The sequence below is a fragment of the Piliocolobus tephrosceles genome, chromosome 15 (genome assembly GCF_002776525.5).
Source record: "Piliocolobus tephrosceles isolate RC106 chromosome 15, ASM277652v3, whole genome shotgun sequence".
Lineage (NCBI taxonomy): Eukaryota > Metazoa > Chordata > Mammalia > Primates > Cercopithecidae > Piliocolobus > Piliocolobus tephrosceles.
The window spans coordinates 3,508,236-3,533,563 of record NC_045448.1 but is presented as its reverse complement, the minus strand read 5'-3'; the positions used below and the strand labels follow the sequence as shown (position 1 = coordinate 3,533,563).

Here is a 25,328-nt window from a genome sequence, read left to right as displayed (position 1 = left end):
CTGGTGGCCTCCCCTCCGGGATCCATCCGCAGCCTCATCACTCTCTGCTCGTCTCCCTCCGAGATCCACCCGCAGCCTCGTGACTCCGGCGGTCTCCCTCCGGGATCCACCGGGCAGCCTCCTCACTCTGCTTGTCTCCCTCTGGGATCCACCTGGCCAGCCTTGTCACTCTCTGCACCCTACACCCTCCATGTTATGCTCCTTCAGCCACCCTGGCCCCCGGCCAGTCCATGTGCTTCCCGCAGCCTCTGCTGCACAGTGAGGGCCTCTGCTCCAGCCCCCACAGCCTCTCCACCTCCAGGGCCCATGTTCACTGCCCTTCCAAGGCCCAGCGCTGGGGAGCCACCTCTAAGCTGACATCAGAATCGATCATCCCCCCAGCACTAAGCCGGATTCATTCAGCATCCTTCCTGCTGCCTACTTCACACCCACTCAGGATACTCCCAGCACAGCCACCATGGTGCGGGCCCTACCTGCACCCCATCCCCCAGAAGTTCGGGTGGCCTGAACCTGTCAACAGGGCCTCCTTCCACACCTAACGCTGCTAATCCACACCCTCCTGTCCAAGCTGCAGCCCCCTCTCCCTTCCCAACCCAGACCCAACTGAGCACAGAAGAGGTTCCAGCAGCTCAGCATCTGAGTCCCCGCCGATGAGGAGTTCAGGTTGGGCAAACGTGTCCCTCCTCACTTCCCATCTCTGCCTGGGGGCCCAGCTCTTGAACCTCACCTCTGCCGGGGGCCTGCTGCCTACCCACTTGCCCACTCCAATGCCAGGCCGACAACGGGGGGGCTCTGCTCCCTGAGTCAGACACAGTGGTAATAACTCTTCCTGCCTGGCCCAGCAGGGAGGGTCCTCCTGGGGTCCTGCTACTCTGTCTCCTCGAGGCCCAGACCCCGGCTGGGTTTCACAACTCGAGCACAAGACCATGAGACAAACCCCTTAACCTATTAATGTTACAGGAGCTCGACTACATCACCCCAAGTTGAGTAAATGTCATCTATAAAAGTGCCTTGGCCAAGAACAGCACCCAAGCCATGCACCCCAGATGCACAGTGAGAGAATAAGCTGCACACCTCATTAACAGTGAGAACTTGGTTTTAAAAGAGGAGAAGGGACGAAAGTTACTCTGGGTCTTCTGTCCCTGAAGGAGAGCACGGAGATGTGTCTCATGGGGGCTTTGGGAGAAGGGTGAGAGGAACCAAGACAGCCGCAGCGGCTGCAGAGAGGCCACTCTGGCACCTCCCTGGGATCCTACGATGCCTGTCATCAGAACAGAGAGCTGCCCGAGAGGCAGTGAGAACGCAGTGAATCTCAGAAGCCGCCTGGCAGACAGGAAGACCCCAGGCTTTGGAATTGGTCAAATCTGAATTCAAATCCCAGCTCTACATCTTACTATCCACGTGGTCTGGAGAAGCAACTGCACTTCTCTGAGCAGCAGCTGATGAGTTTTTAGAATGGGGATCATCGTGTGTTAGAGTTCTTATGAGAATAATAATGAGGTAACATTTTATAAAAGGCACAATACCTATAACACAGTAATAAATGTTCAATCCAATAAATATGAGATTCACACACACACACACACACACACACACACACAGAAACACACAGAGAGAGACAGAAAAGGGAGGAAGGGGGCTGTTCAGGCACCTGTAACTTGTTACGGCTCAAATAGAATTGCTGATTTTATCCATAGCCAGTGGATCAACCCAGGCTTCCCCATCTCAGAAAATGGTGCCACCCTGGCCCTATTTGTTCAACTACAAAGTCTGGGAGATGTTCTCAAGTCTTCTCATTCTTTATGCCATCCGTGCATCCGTCAGCTCTACTTCAAAGCCACACGGCGGACCCTTGGCTCCTCGCCGTCTCCACCATCTCTCCCCTGTCCCAAGACAATCCTTCCCTCATGACAAGCAAAACAGCCTTTGTAAACACAAATCAGAAGGCAGTGGGACGCCCCTCAGTGAGGCTCGCCCTTATCCTACCTACCCCTCACACTGACCCTCAGGCCACGCAAGCTGGCACTGCCTGCCTCTCTGCCCTGTCTCTGCACCCCTCCTGGCCTCCCTGCACTCTGGCCACGCTTGTGTTCTTGCAGTTCCTGAAACACCAGCCCGCTCCCACACAGGACCTGAGCCTGGAACATCCTCACGGATCTTTGCCTGGTTTGCCCCTCTTATGTTAAGAAGTCACTTCGACATCAGCTCCTCTGAGAGGCCCTCCCTGCCCAGTCACACACCTGCAGTTACTTTCATCCGAGCACTTCATCCTGCCTCTGCTTTCTTGTTTGTTTATGTGTTTCCATTTTCCTTTGTAGAATGGAAGCCTCTGAGAGCAGGAACCCTGGCTGTCATGTTCAACCCAGTACCTCCAAGTGCCTGAACGATGAGTGACCCCTAACAGGAATTCAGTAACTATTTCATGAAGCCAAATGAATAATGGATGAGTGAATGCTACTATGACTAGGGAAAAACAGCTCTGATGCTCTGAAAAGGATTCCAGGAAAAGAGAGGCCATGCAGGTAGAAATGCCCACCTGCATCATTCTACCCTATCATCATACTATATATAAAATTATATACACCTGCATACTCATGGTAAAGAAACTAATGCTGAGTATCAACGAGCATGAATTTACAGACCTAGTTTGAAAACAAAACAACAGTAATTATCTTCTGCAAAATTCTATTAAAATACAGCCACCCTAAGAACCAGCTTTCTGCTTCATTGCATAAAATTATGGAAACAATGAGCTAATTGCTCTTTTGAGGTGTTAATGATTCATTAACCCTGCTATCACCTGCCTAATTAAATAACTCCAGCAATTAAATAATGTGATTCTGGACTTTTTTTCTCTGTACATCATAAAATAATCTCCTGAGCAATGTCAAGCACATGTGTCTGATGGTGATGACAGCCTCATTCACACTTGTCAGAGCCAAAGACTCACACCACTCATCTGTCCTGAGAGGCTGAAGGATGCCATGAGCTTTAGACCTCTTCAACCAAGGCAATTCAACCAAATCTAAATCAAATATGGAAGACTCAAGATGACCACAAGTGTGTCTCCCCCAAGGAGCAACTACAGGTTATTGAATACCCACCATGAATCAAGCATTGCAGTAGACTCTTTACCTGCATTCATACCTAACCCTCAACATAACCAGGCAAAATACCTCAGTAACAAAGAATCAGAGAGGTTATATCATCTTCCCAAGAACACACAGCTATTAAGTGTCCTGGCCATGATAAGCCATCAAAAAACATTTTATTTTACTTTTTAGCAAAATGAGTACTGGAATCCATACCCATGTAGCCTAGTACTCAGGAGCCTGTGCTTTGGATCATCCAGGATCCCAGGACTGGCTCTGCCACATACTAGTGGTATGGCCTTGATCAAGTTTATAACCTCCCTGAGCCTCAGCTGCCTCCTGCATGCAGTGCTAACAGCAGTAGTGCACACCTCATAAAGTTGTTGAAATGAGATAATGCATTGTCAAGTGCTTAGCAAATGACTGTAATGAGGATTCAGTTGATAACAGTGTATTAGTTTGTTTTCACGCTTCTGATAAAGACATACCAGAGACTCGGCAATTTACAAAAGAAAGAGGTTTAATTGGACTTATAGTTCCCCATGGCTGGGGAGGCCTCACAATCATGGCAGAAGGCAAGGAGGAGCAAGTCACATCTTACGTAGATGGCGACAGGCAAAGAGAGCTTGTGCAGGGCAACTCCCATTTGTTTTAAACCATGAGATCTCGTGAGAGTCATTCACTATCACGAGAACAGCACAGTAAAGACCTGCCCCCATAATTCAGTCCCTCCAACTGAGTTCCTTTCACGACACATGGGAATTGTGGGAGTTACAATTCAATAGTGGGAGTTCCTCCCACGGCACATGGGAACTGTGGGAGTTACAAGATGAGATTTGGGTGGGGACGTAGCAAAACCATATCAAACAGCAATTATTGTGGCTTTGTTGTTGTTTTATCTTGGGCTCCAAAGTCCCTGCTCTCTCCACCTCTCCAATGCTGCTCCAACTACCCTCCAAGAGCATCCCCATGGCCCCTTCCATGCAAAATATCCAACTAAAAACCTGAGAGAATTTAGCATCAGGAAAAGACTTCACCACAGGAGGATCTCATCTGAAGCAAATTGTTCTGATCAAGCTCTCATGTATTCAACACTGTGCAGGATGAATTCACAGAGAAGGCTCTGCTGAACAACCCTGCAGTAGGTACTTAGCCTGGGAGTTTAAAGAGACACACAACTGCCACCGTTCATGGAAACCTCAAGGGAAGTGCTGTGGTCTTTATGTTTCTTGCCTCATTTGTCAAGAAAAAAGTTTGTACTGGATCACCCCAAGGTGACTTCCAAGTCCCATTCTGTGATGCTGTGAGTCAAAGAAACAATCAGCTTTACTATCTCCCCAAAATGTCAAGGAGCCTTATGAGGCTAGCCGTTCTGGAACACTGATGTAAGGATTATTCAGACATCAGAAATCCCTCACCACTTCCTGGAGAAATGTGTCAACCTGGACAAACAATGCTTTCCGCAGCCCTGTCTCTGGTTTCATGTGGCACCATGGGCTCCTAAGTGGGAGAACAGGCAAGTGTGGCTGAAACATGGTCGGGGGGAATGGTACCTCTGCCTTCTTGGTCATGGTGATAATGAGGTGTTGTTTTCCATCTTTCAGAAAATGTTGCAATTCTTTTACTTTTTAAAAAAAAAAAAAAAAAAAGAAGAAGGGTTTTATGATTGACTTCACTGATTTCATGTGCTTTGTAAAGTTCCACCATCATTTTAAAGGCTGGGATTTTGCCTCCTCTGGAAAGTTGGGAAGGAAGCAGGTGTCCCAGCTCACCAAGCCCTGCACCCCTAACTGGGATGCCCTGGCTGGGGAAGTCCGTGTCTGAGTTCCTTTGATGTCCCTCTAGGATGGTGCCTGACTTGAACGATGATGGTCCCTGAATGGAAGTTGCTGGAGCTAGCGGAGCTCTGCATCATCCAAGCCAGCATCCCCATGCCTCTGATGAGAAGACTGGGGCTCAGAGAGCAGTGATTTCTCTGAAGTCAGCACAGCAGCACCCAGGAAGCTAAAGCCAAGAGCTCTGCTCCCGATCAAGGGTGTTTGCCCCGTCACTGCTCTTCCTACATGGAATGCAATTTGAAATTTTATATTTCAAATCTTATTTTTTCAGAATGTATTTCTTCAAATTGAAAAAATGCTTTCTCTTCTCTGAAGTATTTTGAATTACCAATGGCTCCTCATCCCTAAGTTTCTCTCCTCATCACCATCATCACCACCCCAGCAACCTTAAGCCCCCCTCTCCAACAGTGAGGAGTGCACATGCAAAGCAATTAACCAACCAACAAGTATTCTTGAGTGAGCAACATTCAGAAGACAGCCTTCGATTACTCCTTTTGTAAAAAAGAAAATAGTAACAAATGAGAATAGCCACTCCTTCTGGCTTGATGTTAATCACCTACATTATCTGCACAGGCTTTAATGATAGCCACTACAAAGAAAATAACAGAAAAGGAAGAAAGAGGGAAGATTAAAACTATCAGAGTGATGAGCAGACAACACCAAGAATAGAAGAGGTATGGCGAGTGCAGGGGCATGCAAGTTACACTTGATCAGTACAAATTTTGCCAAAGTTAATTGCTCCTTTCTGCCGGTAGTTGGATCATATACTTACAACAGAAGCTGCTGACAAATGTTGACCTATGGATGGGGAAGAGATACTGATGACAGCTTCTGTGCCCAGCCTAGGAAGAGAAAGATGGTCTATGGAGGAGTTAGCAGGGAGGTGAGAAGGGAGGAAGCGAGACACAGTAGAAGCAGCCAATCCGCCTCTGAAAGTCTCTTCCCTCTAAGCCTGACACTGAAAAGGAAATCTCCAACACTGGTTGCTCTTTGGGCTAAGATGCTGTCTCCAAAATGCCTTTGACAAAAATGCAGAGAAAGGAAGTTAGCTGTCTGTCAACACAGCAGCAGGGCGCATGCATGAAAGCCTGAGCCCTGGGAAGGAAGGGCATCTGGAGGAAAAGGACATCCCAAAGAGAAAGGGGACAGAGTGTTGCGGGGGAGAGAAGAGATTCCCCAAAGAGATGCATGCCTCCCTACACAATAGGAAGAATAAAAACTGGAACAGATGCAATGAAATAGAAAATGGGGGAAAAAATAGAGAAAAACAACAAGCCAAAAGCTGACTCTTTGAGAAGTTCAATAAAATTAATAAACCTGTAGATGGACATATAGGAAAAATAGAGTGAAAATACAAATAATATCAGGAATGAGAGAGACAACATCACTTCAGAGTCTACAGATATTAACAGAATAACAGAATGTTATAAACAACTTCATGCCAATAGATTCAACAACTTAAACGAAATGAACAAATTAAAAAACAACATCTAGCAAAGTTTACTCAAGAAGAAATAACCTGAAGAGCCCTATATTTACTACAGAGTTGAATTCGTAGTTCAAACTCTTTACACAAAGACAGCTCTAGGCCCAGATAGCTCCACTGGTAAATTCTATCAACCATTTAAGGAAGAAACAATGCCAATTCCAGACAAGCTCTTCCAAATACCTTTCCACCAAGACAACTGCAGGTCAGGATGGCATCACTAGTAAATTCTATCAAACATTTAAGGAAGAAATGATGCCAAAACCAGAGAAAGACATTATAAGGAGTAAAAAACTACAAACAAACATCCCTCTATGAACATACATGCAAAATTTCTAAACAAAATTTTAGCAAATAAAATTCAACAAATATAAAAAGGATACTCTATGATCAAGTGGGGTTTGCCCCAGGAATGCAAGGTTGGTTCCATGTTTGAAAATCAATTCATGTAATTCATAATATTAACAAACTAAAAATGGGAAATCATCTGATTGTCTCAACAATGTCCTGGCCAGTCCAATTTAAATCCTGACACAGAGAATGTCCTGGCCAGTCCAATTTAAATCCTAATCCTACATCCCATTGAGAGTTCCTCCCCTTAGCTCAAGCCTGACCCAGCTGCATGTGGGAAAGGTGCATGGTTATTTCATTATTTCATAGTATTTTACTCTGCCTTCAACCTCCTCATCTTGGCATCAGAACAAGGGAGTGTCAAATACAACTGGAGCTACTGTCCTCTGACCTCCTATGTCCTCTTCCTCGGCAGGTGTCCAAATGTGGCTCTTTGGGGAGGCAGGGAGCATGCAGGCTTTAGTGAGTTCCTCTGAAAACCTCACAGAGACTCCATGCTGGACTGTTCCTGATGCAGAATGTTTCTGATACCTTCCTCAGCTGACTCGTGCTTCAAACCATACCCTTTGCTACATCCCCACAGACCTTTACCGTGGCTGGCAATGAGTCTTAAACAGCTCAAGTCTGGTCACCTTCTGAGGCATCCACTTGCCTCCCAGGGAAAGGCACACAGCTTTGCCACATCAGCTCCCCAGAGGGGACAAGTGCAGTTTCCACAGCTGCCGCCTCCCCATGCTGTCTTCAGAGGCAGCACAGAACCCACCATCCTTCAGGTGCTTTGAAGATGATGGAAGCAGCTGCCACCTCCACACTCACCTGCAAACCCAAACCCCTGGCACATGGGCTGGGTCATCCCAAGCATACCCTCACCCTCTCAAGAGGTGCTTTACCCTGCAGCATCCGACTTGGTCCCTCCCACAGCATCCCAGCACTCTGAGCTATCCTCTGGAGCCTCATCTCTGATTTGAAGGAGCCTGAGGCACCCACAGGGAGGAGAGAGAAAATGCCACAACATTCACTGCTCTCTCTAGTTTCTTCATTCAGTAAACTTACTAACTTACAGTCCTTACATAAGGTTTAAGGGTGATGTGGGGGCCAGTTTGGTACCTGAAGCATCTCTCATGTTTTTACACCTGATGCTTTAGAACATGGGGAGTGTCCACCAACATTCCAAGACATCAGTCAAAGCCCCGTCCAACCCCCTGTGGGATGGGCTCTAGAGGCAGGGGGATGCCCGACACGGCTGCCCCATCCCCATTATTATGACCTCCAACCTACGTCAACTCTAATCTTCACTGTGACCCTTCAGCATACCAGAAAATGCAGGAAAAAGAAAGCAGCTCCAGCTCAGAATGAGGAAGCAGAATTAGACCCAGTGTGGACAGCCAGAGGCTTGGGAGGCAGCGGGAAAGAGCCCCTGGAAAATGAAAACTGCTGCACCAAGCCTGCAGGATTTTGTAAGGCACTGAGATAGTGAGAGGTGAAGCCAGCTGGACTTCGTGGGTCGAGTGGGGACTTGGAGAACTTTTCTGTCTTACAAGAGGATTGCAAAATGCACCAATCAGCGCTCTGCAGCTAGCAAGAGGATTATAAAATGCACCAATCAGCGCTCTGTAGCTAGCAAAAGGATTGTAAAATGCACCAATCAGCACTCCGTAGCTAGCAAGAGGTTTGTAAATGCACTCATCAGTGCTCTGTAATTAGCAAGAGATTTGTAAAAATGCACCAATCAGCTCTCTGTAGCTAGCAAGAGGATTGTAAAATGCACCAATCAGCACTCTGTAGCTAGCAAGAGGATTGTAAAACTCTTTGAGTCCATACCACCTTTAAGTAACACTCACCACAAAAGGTCCACAGCTTCATTTTTGAAGTCAGCGAGACCACGAACCCACTGGCAGGAACCAACTCCGGACACAATAGGAAAAGCCTCCACCCAGCACAGCGCTTGTTTGAGAGTGGGTTCTCAGTGAGGGTCTGCTCGTTCCCAGTGTTAACTGCATGGCGATGAAAACTGACCCCCGTCTTTCCTATGCTGCCCTCTGGTCCACAAGGCCCTGGACTTTCCCAGAGAGCAACGGCCAAGTCCCAGAGCTGAACACAGGCGAGGTTCACTCCTTGGGACCAACCTGGGGTCTGGCCATGTGAATCTCACTGATAGAAACAGCCACATACCTTATTTATGTATCATGCGCCCACAGAGGCACTCCCTGCTACAAAATATAATGAGAACTGACGCTCTCCAGGCCTCCAAAATTGCTGACTCTAAGAGCCAGAGAAGCCGTCCCATAGAATTAGACAGCCGGACAGTTTGTGGAGCCTGCGGTTGGCCTGGTCAGCCCCACTCAGAAGCAAGGCCTCATCTAGGCCAATCCACAGAACAACCAAGGAAAGAATACCTGCCCCTAAGATCCTGCCCATTACCAGCCTTTCTGTAAGTACTCAATCACTGCTTCCTTCATTTATTCAAGACCTATTCACAGAGGACCCACCTCTGATGGTAGGAACTGTGCTAAGAGTTAGAATGCAGTGGTGGAAAAGACCAACACTACTCCTGGCCTCAGAGGGCTGGGAGCACAGAGGGACACAGACAAGTTAACAAGCAATTACAGCGCCAGGTGCCAGCAGCTCTGCTGAGGCCAGCATGGGTGCCACGGAAGCACAGGAGAGGAACATCTGACCCTCCCTGGGGAGAAACATCTGACCCTCACTGGGGAGAAAGGAGGCTTCCTGGAGGAAGAGGCCTTTAGGTTGAGCCCTGAATTATAAGCAGAAACCAGTCAGTTGAATTAAACAGGGCAGGAGGAACAGCATGCACAAAACTCTGGCTTGAGGATAGGTGCATGGAGAGAGGCCTTTGGGAAACTGAAAATCCATCAAGGACTGGATCCCAGACACAGAGGGAGGAGCGGTGAGAGGCGAGGCTGGAGAAGAACGCAGGGGCCAGATCAAGAAGGGTCTTAAACATCACGGTAAGTAGTGCAGACTTCACCTCCCTGGAGCCAAGAGGAGTGCCTTAATGTATGTAAACAAATGGAGCAACGTGATCACATAGCAAAGGGACAAGGTTGGAAGCAAGGAGACCAGGGAGGGGCACGGAACTCCTTCCAGGTGACCAAACTCGGCGGCCTCAACAAGGCTAGGAGCAGCCAAGATGACAACAGGTGAGCGGACTCGAGAGACGATCAGGAGGGGGGATGGGTGGGCGGGAAGGGACTGGGGGGTTGCTGGGAGAGGTAAAGATTGAGAAAAATGCCCAGGTTTCTGGTTTTAGGAGTTGGGTGGACAGTTCCATCTTCTGGAAGGGGAAACACAAAATAACAATTGGGTTTGGGGTCAGAGGTCAATGAGTTCAAACTTGGATATGCTGAGTTTGAGATGTCTTTGGGACATCCAAGTGACAGTGGCCTAGAGATGTGGGTCCTGACTTTGAGAGGGGGTCTTTGGCACATGGATGATTATGGAAGTAATGGAGAGAATGGAGTGGGGGTGGCCTGAACTCGAAGAGAAAATGAATTGGAGAGCACTCTACAAAACAGCAGTGTTCAAAAGACAGGAAATGGCAATAGTCCCACAAGTAAAAGAAACAACAATCATAGAAAATGAGAAGAGAGAAGAGCTTCAGAGGAGAAGGAAATAAATCATCTTCTTTCCTGAGAAAGAGGACCACCTCACCCCCATCAGCAGGGCTATGACCAACAAGGTCCAAATGTTCGTCACCTGATGGATGGGTAAACAAAATATTGTAGATCCATGCAACAGAATGGAATTCTGCCTTAGAAAGGAACAAAGCCCTGATACATGCTACAATGTGGATGAACCTTGAAAATACTATGCTAAGAGAAACCACATCCAAAAGGCCATACGTTGTCTGAGTTTATTTACATAAAATGTCCAGAATAGGCAAGTCCTATAGAGACAGCAACTATTATTCTTTATAATATCTTCCTCACCCACCCAAGGCCATTTCTCAAGTAATTCTCCCTATTTTGTCCTACATCATCAATTTTCCCTCTGCAATGGCAACTCCTATCATCATATACATGATGTCACTTCTTAGAAAAACTCTCTTGGCTCTGTTTCCCCCTCCAGTTACCTCTACATTTCTCTCCTTCCTTTAGAGCAAAACTCGATTAAAGGGCAGTTTGTATCTCCCATCTCTCTTCTCTTCTTTTCTGCCTACGACCTCCGTATTACTAAATCCAGTGGTCCCATCTCAGTCTTCATCTCCCTTATCTGGTCAGCAGCATCTGACACAGATGGCCCACCCTGTCTCTCATCACCCAGCATCCTGCACTCACCTGGACTTTCTCCAGCCCTCTCTGCTCCTTCTCACCTCCCTGCCCTCTAAGCACTCCAGGACCCTGTCCTTGGAACTCCCTTTGTTCAGCCCACACTGACTCCCAGCGTGAATTCATAATCCCCAACACCACCACATTGATCTAAATCCCCACTGTCCCTTGCCTGGATCACTGCAGCAGCCTCCTAACTCAGGGCTATCAACATGGCACTCAAACACTCTCGGTCAAAGTCCATGTCACTCCCTGAACAACAGGCCAGCGGCCTTTGCACCATCAGTTCTCCCTCTCAGGATGCTTTTGCCCAAGATATCTAAATAGGCAGCTCCCTCACTTCTTTGAGTCTGGACTCAAAAGTCACCTTCTCAATGAAGACTACCTGGTCAGCCTATCTAAAATCAAACAGCCCCCAGCATGACATTTCATATCCCCCACATACTCTATATTGTATAGATTTTGTTTCTTGTCTTTCTCACCACCTGAAATGCAAGCTCCTTGAGAGCAGAGATGTTTTTCCTTTTTGTACAACTGCTTCAAATAGTACCTGGTACATAACCAGTGCTCAAGAAATATTTAGTGAAAGAACCGTTGGGCTTAGTAGACATACACATATTATTTGGTTTTGTGTTGCTGCTCTGGCATAATCAGCCACAGGAAAGCAAACACTTCCAAATACACAAGCATTAGGATTAAATTGGATGGATGGATGGATGGATGGATGGATGGATGGATGGATGGATGAATGGATGGATTGAAAGTTTAGGATGTTGTGATGACCAGAATACATGCATAATTACATTTAACTCCTATTTCATAGATACAGCCATACCCATTAACTGAGCATCAGAGAAGTTAATTTGTCCAAATGACAGAGCCCATGATATTTCCACAAAGCTATGGCACCAGCACGGCAATGTGTTGGGAAAATTAAGGATAACACACAGTGTTTGGGAGGTGTGGGAAACACCCAGGCTCACAGTGGGCACAGATTTAACTTGGTATAATCTCTCAGGAGAGCAGTTTAGTAGGACATATAAAAAGGTTCTCTAAATGTCAAGCAAAAGAAGGCTGGTTTCAAAAACATATGTTATACATCTCTTAATGCAATATTCTAAATCCACTAAAAAGTATTATAGGAATATATTTCTTGACATGTAGAGATTTCACGATACATCATTAAATAGAAAGGAAATTTGAAAAATAAAGTAGATTATGCTCCCATTTTGCTTAAATAAATATATTTATAAAGCTAGAAGTATACACATGTATGTATAGGTATAATGTGTACATGTCAAAAGCATATGGAAAAACAGTGGTTAAACTCTGAATGATAGGATTATGAATATGTTTTTCTTTTAAATTACATATATTTTCTCATTTTTCTACAGTGAGCATGAATTATAGGGTACTTTTTTAAAAATGGAAGCAGAAGCTTCCAAAGAATGTGTTCCTGACAGGTCAACAACCAACGGCAAACAGTGGTCTTGCCATTGGCAAGATCACTAAGAAATATGGTGGAAGTGACTATTGGTTCAGCCTGCCCAAAGTACTGCAGCCTAAGCTTGAGTCACCTGGACAAAGTTAAATTTTATTATCCAGGATTTTCAGTAAGGCAGGAAATCATGTAAAACACTTTATTAAAATATATATTAAGAAATTAATTTTAAAACAACCTTGGAGTTAGATTCACTGGTAGCTGCAGTGATCTAAAAAATTCATCTCAGTAAATCATGTCCTTCTCTTCCATGACAAAAGTGTGGTCTAAATGACTGGTACACTTGTTGTTAGTCCAGGATAGGCCCACTGAAAGAGCAGAATTGGAACACATTCTTCATGGGGGAAGAAACATTGAATTGGGATTCATCTGTTCCTAGTAAATCTGCCTAAATCTCTACAACTTGAGATTACAAACCAGAAATCTCAATGTCGTACTATAATAAAAGTTCTTCCATTGAAGTAAGACCAAGGACACTTTTCTCATTAAACCAACATGGCACAGTCATTGAAAGCCAAGACCCCAAGAGCATTTGTTTCTAATCTAATTGTCCTTATCCCTCCATTTAATGAAACACAATTTCAAATTGATTATATTGAAGTATTTTAAAAATCATTTCTATTACAATATTAAAAGTATATTATGGTATTCTCATTAATTTTAAGTAAATTTCTACATAAATCAAAATCTCTTGGGAAGCTTCTTCAATTTTCCCACTAATATTTCTGTTTTCCCACTAAAACAGAAATTCTGGGAAAGAATAATTTACAGAAGCTAGGTCTTTCTGCTCATTATTACTGTATCACAAAATAAGGCTAAATGACTTAGTAAAACATTTAAACATTGAATTTTTGGACTTGGCAAAAGCTTATGCCACATTTAATTTGTAAAACAGTTTACACTGGTATTCAAATTGTAGGCAATCATGGATCTCAAATTTGGATAGGATGAGCTACAATTTAAAGGCATTATGAATAATAATAGCACCAACTACTTATTGAGCTCTTGCTATATGTCAGAAGCACCAGGCGAAGTGATTCACAAAGATCATCTCACTGAATCCTGCCCACATTGTGACAGATACCATTTTAGATCAGTCCCTACAGATCTAATCCCGGGACGACATAACACGAATCATTTAGCCATTTCTCTACTGGTGGACATTCAGGTTGTCCCTAGCATTTTGTAATTTAAAAACAAAATGCTACTGTAAACATCCTTAAACCCCAGTGTGTGAATAGACCAAGGCCTATCAAGCTGGAACTGGTGCGGGAAGGGCTGCACACGGCCTTAACTTCCAACAAGGTCTCCAGGAGCTTTTAGGGCTGAGGCACGCAGCTCCCCTGACCCTGGGCGCCTGGGATGCAGCCGTTCTCAACGCACCCTAGAAAGAGGTGGAGCAGCAGAGGGGGAAGGCCCTCATTCTGGTGCTCTTCCTAGGGAAGCTCCCCCAGCCCCTCGCATGGATCATGGAGAACCCTGTGCCCCATCCTGCTGGCTCCCTGCATTTTCCCTGGGGGAACTGCTTTGCACCTTCACTCAAGACACTGGGGAGTGCCTTCCGCTGCCACTGCACACCAGGGTTCTCTTTCTGTGACGTAAGTGCTTGAACATCTATCAGAAAAAAAAATTCCTACGATGCCTTAATTCTTTGAATTAAATAGAATAAATTCATTTAATACTAGCAAGTTGTACAAAAAGCAGTCATGAGTCTTTTCCTGGGAAAAGAGTGGGAGAAATCCTGGAGTCATTCCTAGAATGCTTGGTTTTAGTCCAAGCTCTACTGCAAACGAGCCACCCAACTGCAGATGGTGCCTAACCTTTCTTGAACTATTTATTCATCTTTTAAATGGCAGGTATTAAGGCCTGCTCTGCCTCACTCACATGGTTGCTATTTTTCCATTTTTGCAGATGAGACTGTAGGTGTGAAAACATGCTGAGAACATAAGCCACACAACATTCTATGTTAAAAGAAAGGAAACTTCTGGCCATTGAACACAATGATGAAGCATTCAAGGACTGACACGACTCCAATGCACAGTGTAAGGTGCAGGTATCTCAGCCCCGGCTATGTGAATATGGCCACATACAAAATCGGCAGCATGGGGGACTCACAAAGAAATCCATGAAGTCCTAGCACTTGGCATCTGACCAAAGCATTTCTATTTCTGGAACGTAATATACAAGGAAAACAAGCAAAGACAAGTCTCTTTTTTTGAGACAGGATTTCACTCTGTTGCTCAGGCTGGAGTGCAGTTGTGCAATCATAGCTCACTGCATCCTCAAACGCCTGAGCTCAAGCAATCCCCCCATCTCAGCTTCCCACGTGCCACCATGCCTGGATAACTATTTGTTTGTTTGTTTTATTTTTTGTAGAGATAGGGTCTTGCTGGTCGAGAATTCCTGGGCTCAAGTAATTCTCCCACCTTGGCCTCCCGAAGTGCTGGGATTACAGGTGTGAGCCACGGCACCTGGCCGACAAGTCTTTTAGTTCATTAAGTATTGTACTGTCTCTAGGATCACAGGTGCATCCCCATAAGCCACAAGGCAGGCAAACTGTGGTTTAGTAAGTAGTAGTAATGCCATTAGGTCCTGTGACCAGTTAGCTCTGTGTTCTCGTACGGGACAGCAGGACACAGCTCTGAATCTCAGCTACTCTTACAGTCCCCTCCAGGCACAGCAGAGTTCTTGGAGTAAATCACGTGTGTCAGCCAAAGCTCTTGGAGGTGGTTCCAACTGATTCAGGGCTGGCTCCACCATTGACCTATGTCCAAAGCTCTTGGAGGTGGTTCCAACTCATTGGGCTGGTTCCACCATTGACCTATGTCCAAGCAAACACTTGTCCCACCAAGACAAGCATTTACACAACAAACAATAATAACTGCAAACCCTTTTTAGAGGTGACTACTTCCACAAAAGGAAACGGGGGCAGGATTATGAGCATCAGGCACTTTCAGGCCCTGCACACTGACATGATACTGCTCCATCCCCACGACCCCAGACGCTGGTGTTGGGCATCTCACGCACTGTCGGAAGCAATATCAGTTTTCAGAAATACTATAGAATCCAATCCAGAAGTAAATAGTAAGGAGATTAAAATAATGCATGTTAATTCTACTTCTCTATAAATAATCATTTATGTGAACAAACGTGTCTCCACAAAGGGTCCGTTACATTATATCACTGTTTAAAATAGCAAAAAGGCAAAAGTCTGCTCAAAGAGGATGGGCTAAATAATTATGATAAATTCACATGGTGGAACAGTTTTCAGGCATTAAAAATCATGTCTTCCTACAGCAGGCACTAGGTTGTGGGCACTCATTCTATGAGGCTATAGTTACCCAAAAGAGTTTAAAAATTATTTTTGCTGAGGATAATGGCTTCCAACTCCACCCATGTCCCTGCAAAGAACATGGTCTTGATTCAATGCCATCCCCATTAAGCTACCAATGACTTTCTTCACAGAATTGGAAAAAACTGCTTTAAAGTTCATATGGAACCAAAAAAGACCCTGCATTGCCAAGACAATCCTAAGTCAAAAGAACAAAGCTGGAGGCATCACGCTACCTGACTTCAAACTGTACTACAAGGCTACAGTAACCAAAACAGCATGGTACTGGTACCAAAACAGAGATATAGACCAATGGAACAGAACAGAGCCCTCAGAAATAATACCGCACATCTACAGCCATCTAATCTTTGACAAACCTGACAAAAACAAGAAATGGAGAAACGATTCCCTATTTAATAAATGGTGCTGGGAAAACTGGCTAGCCATAAGTAGCTGAAACTGGATCCTTTCCTTACCCCTTATACGAAAATTAATTCAAGATGGATTAGAAACTTAAATGTTAAACCTAAAACCATAAAAACCCTAGAAGAAAACCTAGGTAATACCATTCAGGACATAGGCATGGGCAAGGACTTCATATCTAAAACACCAAAAACAATGGCAACAAAAATCATAATTAACAAATGGCATCTAATTAAACTAAAGAGCTTCTGCACAGCAAAAGAAACTACCATCAGAGTGAACAGGCAACCTACAGAATGGGAGAAAATTTTTGCAATCTACTCATCTGACAAAGGGCTGATATCCAGAACCTACAAAGAACTCAAACAAATTTACGAGAAAAAAACAAACAACCCCATCAAAAAGTGGGCAAAGGATATGAACAGACATTTCTCAAAAGAAGACATGCATACAGCCAACAGGCACATGAAAAAATGCTCGTCATCACTGGCCATCAGAGAAATGCAAATCAAAACCACAATGAGATACCATCTCACACCAGTTAGAATGGCAATCATTAAAGTCAGGAAACAACAAGTGCTGGAGAGGATGTGAAGAAATAGAAACACTTTTACACTGTTGGTGGGATTGTAAACTGGTTCAACCATTGTGGAAAACAGTATAGAGATTCCTCAAGGATCTAGAACTAGAAATACCATATGACCCAGCCATCCCATTACTGGGTATATACCCAAAGGATTATAAATCATGCTGCTATAAAGACACATGCACACGTATGTTTATTGCGGCACTATTCACAATAGCAAAGACTTGGAATCAACCCAAATGTCCATCAGTGACAGACTGGATTAAGAAAATGTGGCACATATACACAATGGAACACTATGCAGCCATAAAAAAGGATGAGTTCGTGTCCTTTGTAGGGACATGGATGCAGCTGGAAACTATCATTCTCAGCAAACTATTGCAAGAACAGAAAACCAAACACCGCATGTTCTCACTCATGGGTGGGAATTGAACAATGAGTTATACCTGATGTAAATGACGAGTTGATGGGTGCTGATGAGTTGATGGGTGCAGCACACCAACATGGCACAAGTATACATATGTAACAAACCTGCACGTTTTGCACATGTACCCTAGAACTTAAAGTATAATAATAAAAAAAAAAGAACATGGTCTTGTTATTTTTTATGGCTGCATAGTATTCCATGGTGTATATGTACCACATTTTCTTTATCCAGTCTGTCATTGATGGGCATTTAGGTTGGTTCCATGTCTTTTCTATTGTGAATAGTGCTGCAGCAAACATACATGTGCATGTATCTTTATGACAGGATGATGTATATTCCCTTGGGTATATACCCAGTAATGGGATTGCTGGGCCAAATGCTATCTCTGCCTCTAGGTCTTTGAACAGTCACCATGCCGTCTTCCACGATGGCTGAACTAATTTACACTCCCCACGACCAACAGTGTAAAAGTGTTCTCTTTCTCCACAACCTTGCCAGCATCTGTTGTTTTTTGACTTTTTAATAATAGCAGAATGGCTATTTTTAAAAAGTTAAAAAACAGAAGGTGCTGATGAGACTGTGGAGAAAAGGAAATGCTTATATACTGTTGCTGGGAATGTAATTAGTTCAGCTTCTGTGTAGGGCCGTTGGAGGTTTCTCAAAGAACTTAAAACAGAACTACCATTCAAAAAAGAAAATAATCATTCTACCAAAAAGATACATGCACTCATACGTTCATTGCAGCACTATTCACTGTAGCAAAGTTACTGAATCAATCTTGTGCCCATTAGCGGTGGCCTGGATAAAGAAAATGTGGTACATATACACCATGGAATACTATGCAGCCATAAAAAAAGAACATGGATGCAGCTGGAGCCATTGTCCTAAATGAATTAACACAGGAACAGAAAACCAAATACTCCATGTTCCCACCTATAAGTGGGAGCTAAACAGTAGGTACTCATGGGTGTAAAGATGATGACAGTAGACACTGGGGACTAATATTAATAGATGGAGGGGAGGGAATGGGGCAAGGGTTGAAAAACTAACTATTGGATACTATGCTCCCTGCCTGGGTGACAGAATAAATTATACCCCAAACCTCAGCATCACGCAATGTACTCATGCAGGGACATGGATGGAGTTGGAAGCCATTATCCTCAGCAAACTAATGCAGGAACAGAAAGCCAATCACCACATGTTCTCACTTGCAAGTGGGAGCTGAATGATAAGAATACGTGGACACAGGGAGGGGAACAAACACACTGGCGCCTGTCGGAGGAATGGAGCGGGGAGAGCATCAGGAAGAGTAGCTAAAGGATGCTGGGATTCATAGCTAGGTGATGAGATGATCTGTGCAGTAAACCACCATGGCACAGGTTTACCTATGGAACAAACCTGTACATCCTGCACGTGTGTTCCTGAACTTAAAATAAAAGTTGAAGAAAAAAATATAAAATAATTTTTAAATAACCATTCTGACTGGTGTGAGATGATATCTCACCATAGTTTTGATTTTCTGCACAGTATTTTTGACACCTCTCTCAATAAGAACTATGTTTATAATCACATTTTCGAAATGAACAAAGTGGAAAGTCAAAAATAAAAAATTTTTAAACTCTTTTGGGTAACTATAGCCTCATAGAGTGAGTGCCCAGCAACCAAATCCCTGCCCTAGGAGGACAAGGCCAGCGTGGGTGTGGAAATCCTGGTGTGCGTGTTCAGCATTTCATGTCTGTAGACCAAGGCTTCCTCTACTAGGAAAAAAGAAGTTTTGACAAGATAGTCTAAAATTTCCTCCCTGTCCTAAAATATTGCCTTTTAAGTCATATCTTATTTAAATCACTGAACTATGCAAAGGATGAACTGAGATTCAATCTCTAACAAGTGTTCTCAAGGGTGATTTCCAGAATTGTTGCTTAATCCCACTCGCAGCCCCACATGGAGAGGGGAAACAGGTACAGAGGTATCAGGATGATCACAAATCACTTCCACGCTCTTTATTAAGGTAGCCCTGAAACTCGGTGACTGCCAGAATTGCTTTCTAGTTGGAAACTTGCCCTCTCGTCCTTGGCAAGTTACAATTTAAGGTGAATAAAGTAATACATTTGACTTATTTTAACTGCCCTCAAGGGCAGACTCCAAGAAAGCAGCAGAATGCTTCTGCAAGCTGGTGCTTGTGAACAATGCTGGGGCTACTGGCGTGTCCTGCATGGAGCTCTGGGTGGCGCTCCAAAGACACAGAGCAGAGCAGCTTCTGTAGGATGTAGAGGGGAAGCACTTAACTAGTGCTGGCACATTATATATATTTTATCATTTAGTCCTTACAACAAGCTTCTGAGATATCTGTTATCATCTCCATTTTGCAGGTGAGGAAATTTAAGAACAGCAATATTGCAACTCAGAGAAGTAGATGCCCTCAAAAAAACTCACTTGTGTAATAATCCACAAAATAAGTCCATTTTAAGTAAAAATGTTAAATTCTAAGTATCAACAGACTATCTGAATTAAAACTGTGGTTTTTATTGCTTATAAAAAAGGAATGTCTATTTAAACAAATTAAATGGTTATTTTTACTAAGAATCAAGTGATAAGAACGGTGGGATGGAATGTTCTGTCCTGTAGACCTAATAAATGTCTATCAAGTACAAAAATGTTGAGAACTTGGGACAAATCTTTAAATTTAGCATTATAATTAGCTTCAACATTGCATAACTCTAAATAACTTTTCCTGAGACCTGTCTTTTCAAATCCCCCAAAACAAAAGGAAAATGAAAACTTCAATTAATTGCACAGTGTGCCTTAAAGATGGCTATCTCCCTCCGCACATGGTTACTTCACTGCCTTCCGCCACTTGGTTACTTAAGTGCTTTGACAAGTATGACAAGCTTGCACAGCGTGTTCTGACTTCAAGAGCAACACATCTCTGCAGGCATTCCCTTCCAAACATTGCTTCTGTAAAACTTCAATTATTCTATGCTGACATTTACATTTTTACCAAGTTGGCCAATTTATTCCATTATTAGTTGTTAGAAGCGAACACTTACTTCCTTCAACTTCCTTATCTTTGCAGGTTTTCGAGGAACTATATGAATATAACTGCAAAAGAAGAAAGAAGAAAACATCATTAGAAGGAAGATATTTACACAGAAAGTTCCAGACTCTTTAGAAATGAGCCCTTTTCCGGCTTAATAGATACGACCCCACAGCAATTTGGAACTAGAATCTAAAATTGTCTCGGTGTTAGAATCCGCATCAGAATACAATAGCAACGCTGTTGTAGGACAGTTTTCACACTGGGGTACCACTGGCACTGCCCCTTGAAAGTGTCTCTTAAGTGACACTGCTTTCCCTCATCTGATTTTATTAAAGAGAAACCTGAGAAATCATCCAATTCAACAGCATTTTTTAACCAGGTCGCTGAAGGCCCAGAACTGCAGGCTCATCAATGTTCCCATGACAGGCTAAGGTCGGAACAGAAACCCAGACTCTCCTCCAGCTCCTCTGCACCCCCACTGCTCCTCCTGGCTCACAGAAATTCAACACTGTTCCCCTTTTGCCAAAACTGCAAACTGGAAAAGAGTCACCAGCATAAAATGTGTCTGAGCCCTACTAACGCAAGGTTTTTTTACTGTTGGGGACTTTTGGGACTTCCATGTTCCTCAAAAATAAAATGTTTTCATGGGTAATAAATAATACCTTCAAATTTATATGTGATACAAAGGTTTCTTCCTGATTAAAAAAAATATGTATTTGAGATTGTTATTGTTTTTGATAGTTTTAGCAATATTCAGAGAAGGGTCAACTTAGACTGGTAAATAGAAGGGGAAGAAATAACGAAGTGTTCAATAAAGAGTCACAGACGCAGATCCCCACAGAAACTGGTCAAGTAAATGATGACACTCGCCAAGGGTGGTCTCAGGGACTGGTGGGGGCTGTGGCCAGTGGGAGTGTCCCTTCCCTTCTGGGGTGGACAGGGCCTCACAGGTCCAGATAGTGGAGATGCGCGCAACTACAACCAAGTCCTCTGAACAATCAAATCCTCTATTTTTTCAAGGGAGACCAAAAGTTCATATTACTACATGAATTCTCCCAATTACAAAACACTGCAGCCAACGCAAATCTTCGAAAACTGTGTGAACCAAACAAAACATGGCTGCTGGCTGAGTTCGGCCTGAGCCTCTCCACTTGCCTGGAGGTCCTTGTATCCACTCTTCACTAGCTTAGTCTAGTCTTCGTCTTTTCCAAATAAATATTTTAAATTTGTTCTAAATTCCCAAATTCCATATTTGTTTATGAACACTAACCTCCCAAATGAGACATCTGACTTTCATTACATGGAACCAAAATATAAAATTTAACACAGAAAAACACATAAAAAGATCCTACAAAAACACAAAATACTATTTATTATTTCAATGTTGTGCTCCCAAGAACATATAAAAACAGAAAGAAAGGACAAATAGTTCCTCAGAGAGCCCATGACCTGAGGTCTTTAACCCAGGCACTTAGAGAAGCCTGCTGGGTGGGCTTGGCTTGCCTTGAGGTGGGCAGAGAGTGGGTCTGTGAAGCCGAGATGGGACCAGCAGGTGCAAGCTCCCTCCTGGCTACTTCCAGAGAACAAAGGAAGGGACGAAACCAACCATGAGAACCAGTGCCAGGCACTTTACCGTACGGCATTCATTCCATTCTCCCAACCGTACCGCAGAGTGGATGTTAAGCCTGCTTTATTGATGAGGACACCAAGTCTTGGAGAGGTTATTTAACTTGTTAAACGTTACTCAGGTAGAGAAAGCCAGGATTAAATTCCACCAGTCTCTGGCTCTGAGGCCAGCATTCCTGTCATCTATCACAAATTCCTCTCCACCCACTTTTCCTCTTTCTCCTGTCATCTGCTAGTTTCCAGGTACAAATGGGTGGCCAGGGAGATGAGAGGAAAAAGCTGGGTTGAGGAAGAAGGAGGATAGTTTGATTCAAATAGCACATTCACACTCATGTCTCAGCAACCAGCTCTAAGGTAAACAGGGTAATATTCCTAAGCATTCAAATTGTTTGGGGTCCCGCCCCTAAACACACACAGACACATACACGCACACACACACATGCGTGCACACATACACAACACCCTGATTTAGATTTTGTTGTAAATATGACTTTCTCCACAAAAGAAATATTAATTCTAGGCTATAAAGCCTAGACACTTTAAATTGTTTTGAACAGTAAATATTATCTTACAATATTTTGTTTTATAAAGAAAAAAATTATGTTCTTTGGGTCTCAAATTATTTTATTCCAGGAAATGTCTGAGTAATGACTGGATATTGGATAGATTTGTTGGTGTTTGTCTTTTTAACTCACCGTCTCGAAACCACTATTACCAGGGGAGCTCCCGGATCACTAACGTATTAACAGGCTTCACTTCAAAGTTCATTTGCTGGTGACACAATTAGAGGATTATTTTCCAGTGAAAATTAATTGCACTGCTCAATGGTTTAGCAATTACAGAATAGAAATTTCCAAGAGCTAGTTTACTTTACTAATACCAGTGAAAATCCAGCCACACTTTTCAGAGCTTTGTTCACCAAAGTCTGAATTCCAATTTCATACTCATTGACCTAAAAAAACTGAAGAAAAGGAACCCCACGTGCTCTCTGTGTTGAACTTCACAGGCGGACATGGCTCATCTATTTTACAGCAATGAAGATGCATGGATAATAGATAACGCAAAATAACCCAGGCTGCCTGCCACACAGACCCCAACTCCCCTCCCTCTGCAGTGCGCAACATGTCTTTTCTCCCAAAAAGTAATCACAAACAGTAAAAGCACTGGGAAGAAAAACATCTCAATTTTTTCTCAATACTTTTGCTACATGTCCAAAACATTTTAAATAAACCATGAGACTTGAGACTCTCTCTACCAAACTGGAGGTATAACAGGGTCTGCTGGAAAACGCCTAGCCCCACAGCAAGAGGAAAGAGTCATGTCTCCCAGGCATGCTCCAGGCGTTGTGGCAGGTGCTTGATATGTCTCCTTTCCCGTTTGCTAACATGTAAAACATAGGCCAGTTTTACAAGGAAATGTCTTAGGATAAAATTAAATAATTTTCATTATATGTGTATCAAAAAGGGCTTTAAAGTCGGTTTTTGTAGAAATATATTCTTTAATTGTAAAACAACACTCAACACTGGATCCGAGGGGGATGTCTGTTCTAGATATTGACATCATCTGCCTCGCCCAGAAAAAATACTCACAAATTACATGGCTATAAAGGACTATAATTTTGTCCACGAATTCTCATACATAACAGGATTATCACAGTAATAAATTTCACTCTGAAATATGCTAATCCAGATTCTACCTCTTAGCAACTGTGATGCCTGCAACTTACGATTTTTCTTCAGAAACAACTGAAGGGTAAATTCACATCTTTGCAAATACCACTAAGAATTTGGAACCATACACCAGCCCTCACACTAAATCCTACTACTTTTTCAAAAAACAACAAACAAAACTCAAGATGCTGATTTAACTCAGAGCATTTTTGAACTGGGAGCATTTGAAAGAAAATGGAAATCCTCTCCGGGGAATCTCACTTTTATCTCAGCCCTCGAAGAATGTCCCCACACAAAGCTACAAAAGGAGTAGTTCACAGTCAAAAAATAAGTACACCTACAAGGAAATAAAGGACCCGGAGAGAAAAGCAGCAGAGATCACAGAAAGCAGACACAGGCTGCAAGAACGGGATTACAGACACCAACCGTGGGAGGGCAATAGTTTCATTAATCAAAGGCAAGCTTGAAAACGCACGCAGGCCCAAGTGATGAACACAGAGTTAGAGGGGCCACCCCCAGCGATTTCAAATGGGAACTGCCCAACCCGCCCCATTCCCAGGCCCTGCCCCCACGTCCCCCATGTCCCTCCCCCCGCCCTTACGCCCCTCTCCACACCCCTCCCCCACGCCCTCCTCCACACCTCCCCATGTTTCTGCCCCATGCCCCTCCCCCACGCCCTCCTCCACACCCCCCATGTTTCTGCCCCATGCCCCTCCCCCACGCCCTCCGCGCAGTCTCTGGAGCCGTCCTGATTCGCTGCCGGCGAGGGCCCGCCCTGCCCCATAGGAAGGGGTCCTGGGGGTGGGGCTGCCTCGGCTTAGCCCCCAGAAAACCACGAAAACCACGTGGCCTGGGGCGGCCCGGCGCCGGCTGCGCTGGATCCACTCCGGAAGACGGGCGCCTGAGCCGGGAGGGAAGCCTGGGGAGGACAGCTGGGGAGCACGGCCCTGACCACGCTCAGACCCAAGAGGGCGCGGGGGGCGCGGGGGGCGCGGGGGACGCGGGCGCACTTACTCGAGCTCCTTGAAGCGCTCGCGGCCCGCCGCCACGTACTTGCCGCCCGTCTGCAGCGCGTCCAGCCCCAGCACCGGGTGCCCACGCATGGGCGTGAAGAGGCGGCGCACGCCGAACGGGACGTCCACCTGCTCCGTGAGCTGCTCCAGCAGCGCCTCGAAGGTGGCCGCGCGGCGCCGCGACAGCACGAAGTTCTTGCCCACGTAGAACGGGTCCCCGTTGCGGTACACCACGATGGTCTTGGCGGGCGTGGTGTCCACCAGCGCGGAGGGCCCGCGGGTGCCCATGGCCGCGCCCCGCTCCTCGCTCGCCGGGCCGGGAGGCTGCGACAGCGCGGGCAGCGACGCCTGCAGAGCCGCGCCCAGGCCCAGGCACCGCCGACGGAAGGTCCTCTCCAGCCGCGGGCGCGGGACGGGGACGGGACGGGGACTGGACGGGGCTGCTAGGCGGGCGGAGGCTGCGTGTTGACGCGACCCTGGGCGATTGTGACCGCCTGGCCGCCAGGGCGAGGGGCGCGAGGCCGGGGCAGGAGGGGGGCGGCACCGGGCAGGGTCGGGTGAGGGATGCAGCGGGGAGCCCGGGCAGGTGAGGGGCGGCACCAGGCAGGGACAGGTGATTGGGTAATGGGGAGACCAAGCAGGTGAGGGGGCAACGCGG

The 25,328-nt window shown here is 45.0% G+C and overlaps 1 protein-coding gene across 2 annotated transcripts in view; it reads right to left on the bottom strand.

The window, feature by feature from the left end:
* DCDC2C (doublecortin domain containing 2C) overlaps positions 1 to 25,116 on the bottom strand; it is a 133,755-nt gene extending 108,639 nt beyond the window's left edge. The window contains exons 1-2 of one of the 2 annotated variants that reach the window (XM_023198370.3): positions 24,672 to 25,116; positions 20,372 to 20,423 (exon numbers count right to left, since the gene is read on the bottom strand). In XM_023198370.3, the coding sequence (XP_023054138.2) occupies positions 20,372 to 20,423; positions 24,672 to 24,958 (339 nt within the window). In that variant the 5' untranslated portion in view covers positions 24,959 to 25,116. Of the gene's footprint in view, positions 1 to 20,371; positions 20,424 to 21,994; positions 22,128 to 24,671 lie in introns of those variants that run through there. The other variant, XM_031934229.1, reaches the window with a different exon arrangement.
* Between the last annotated feature and the right edge of the window lie 212 nt (positions 25,117 to 25,328).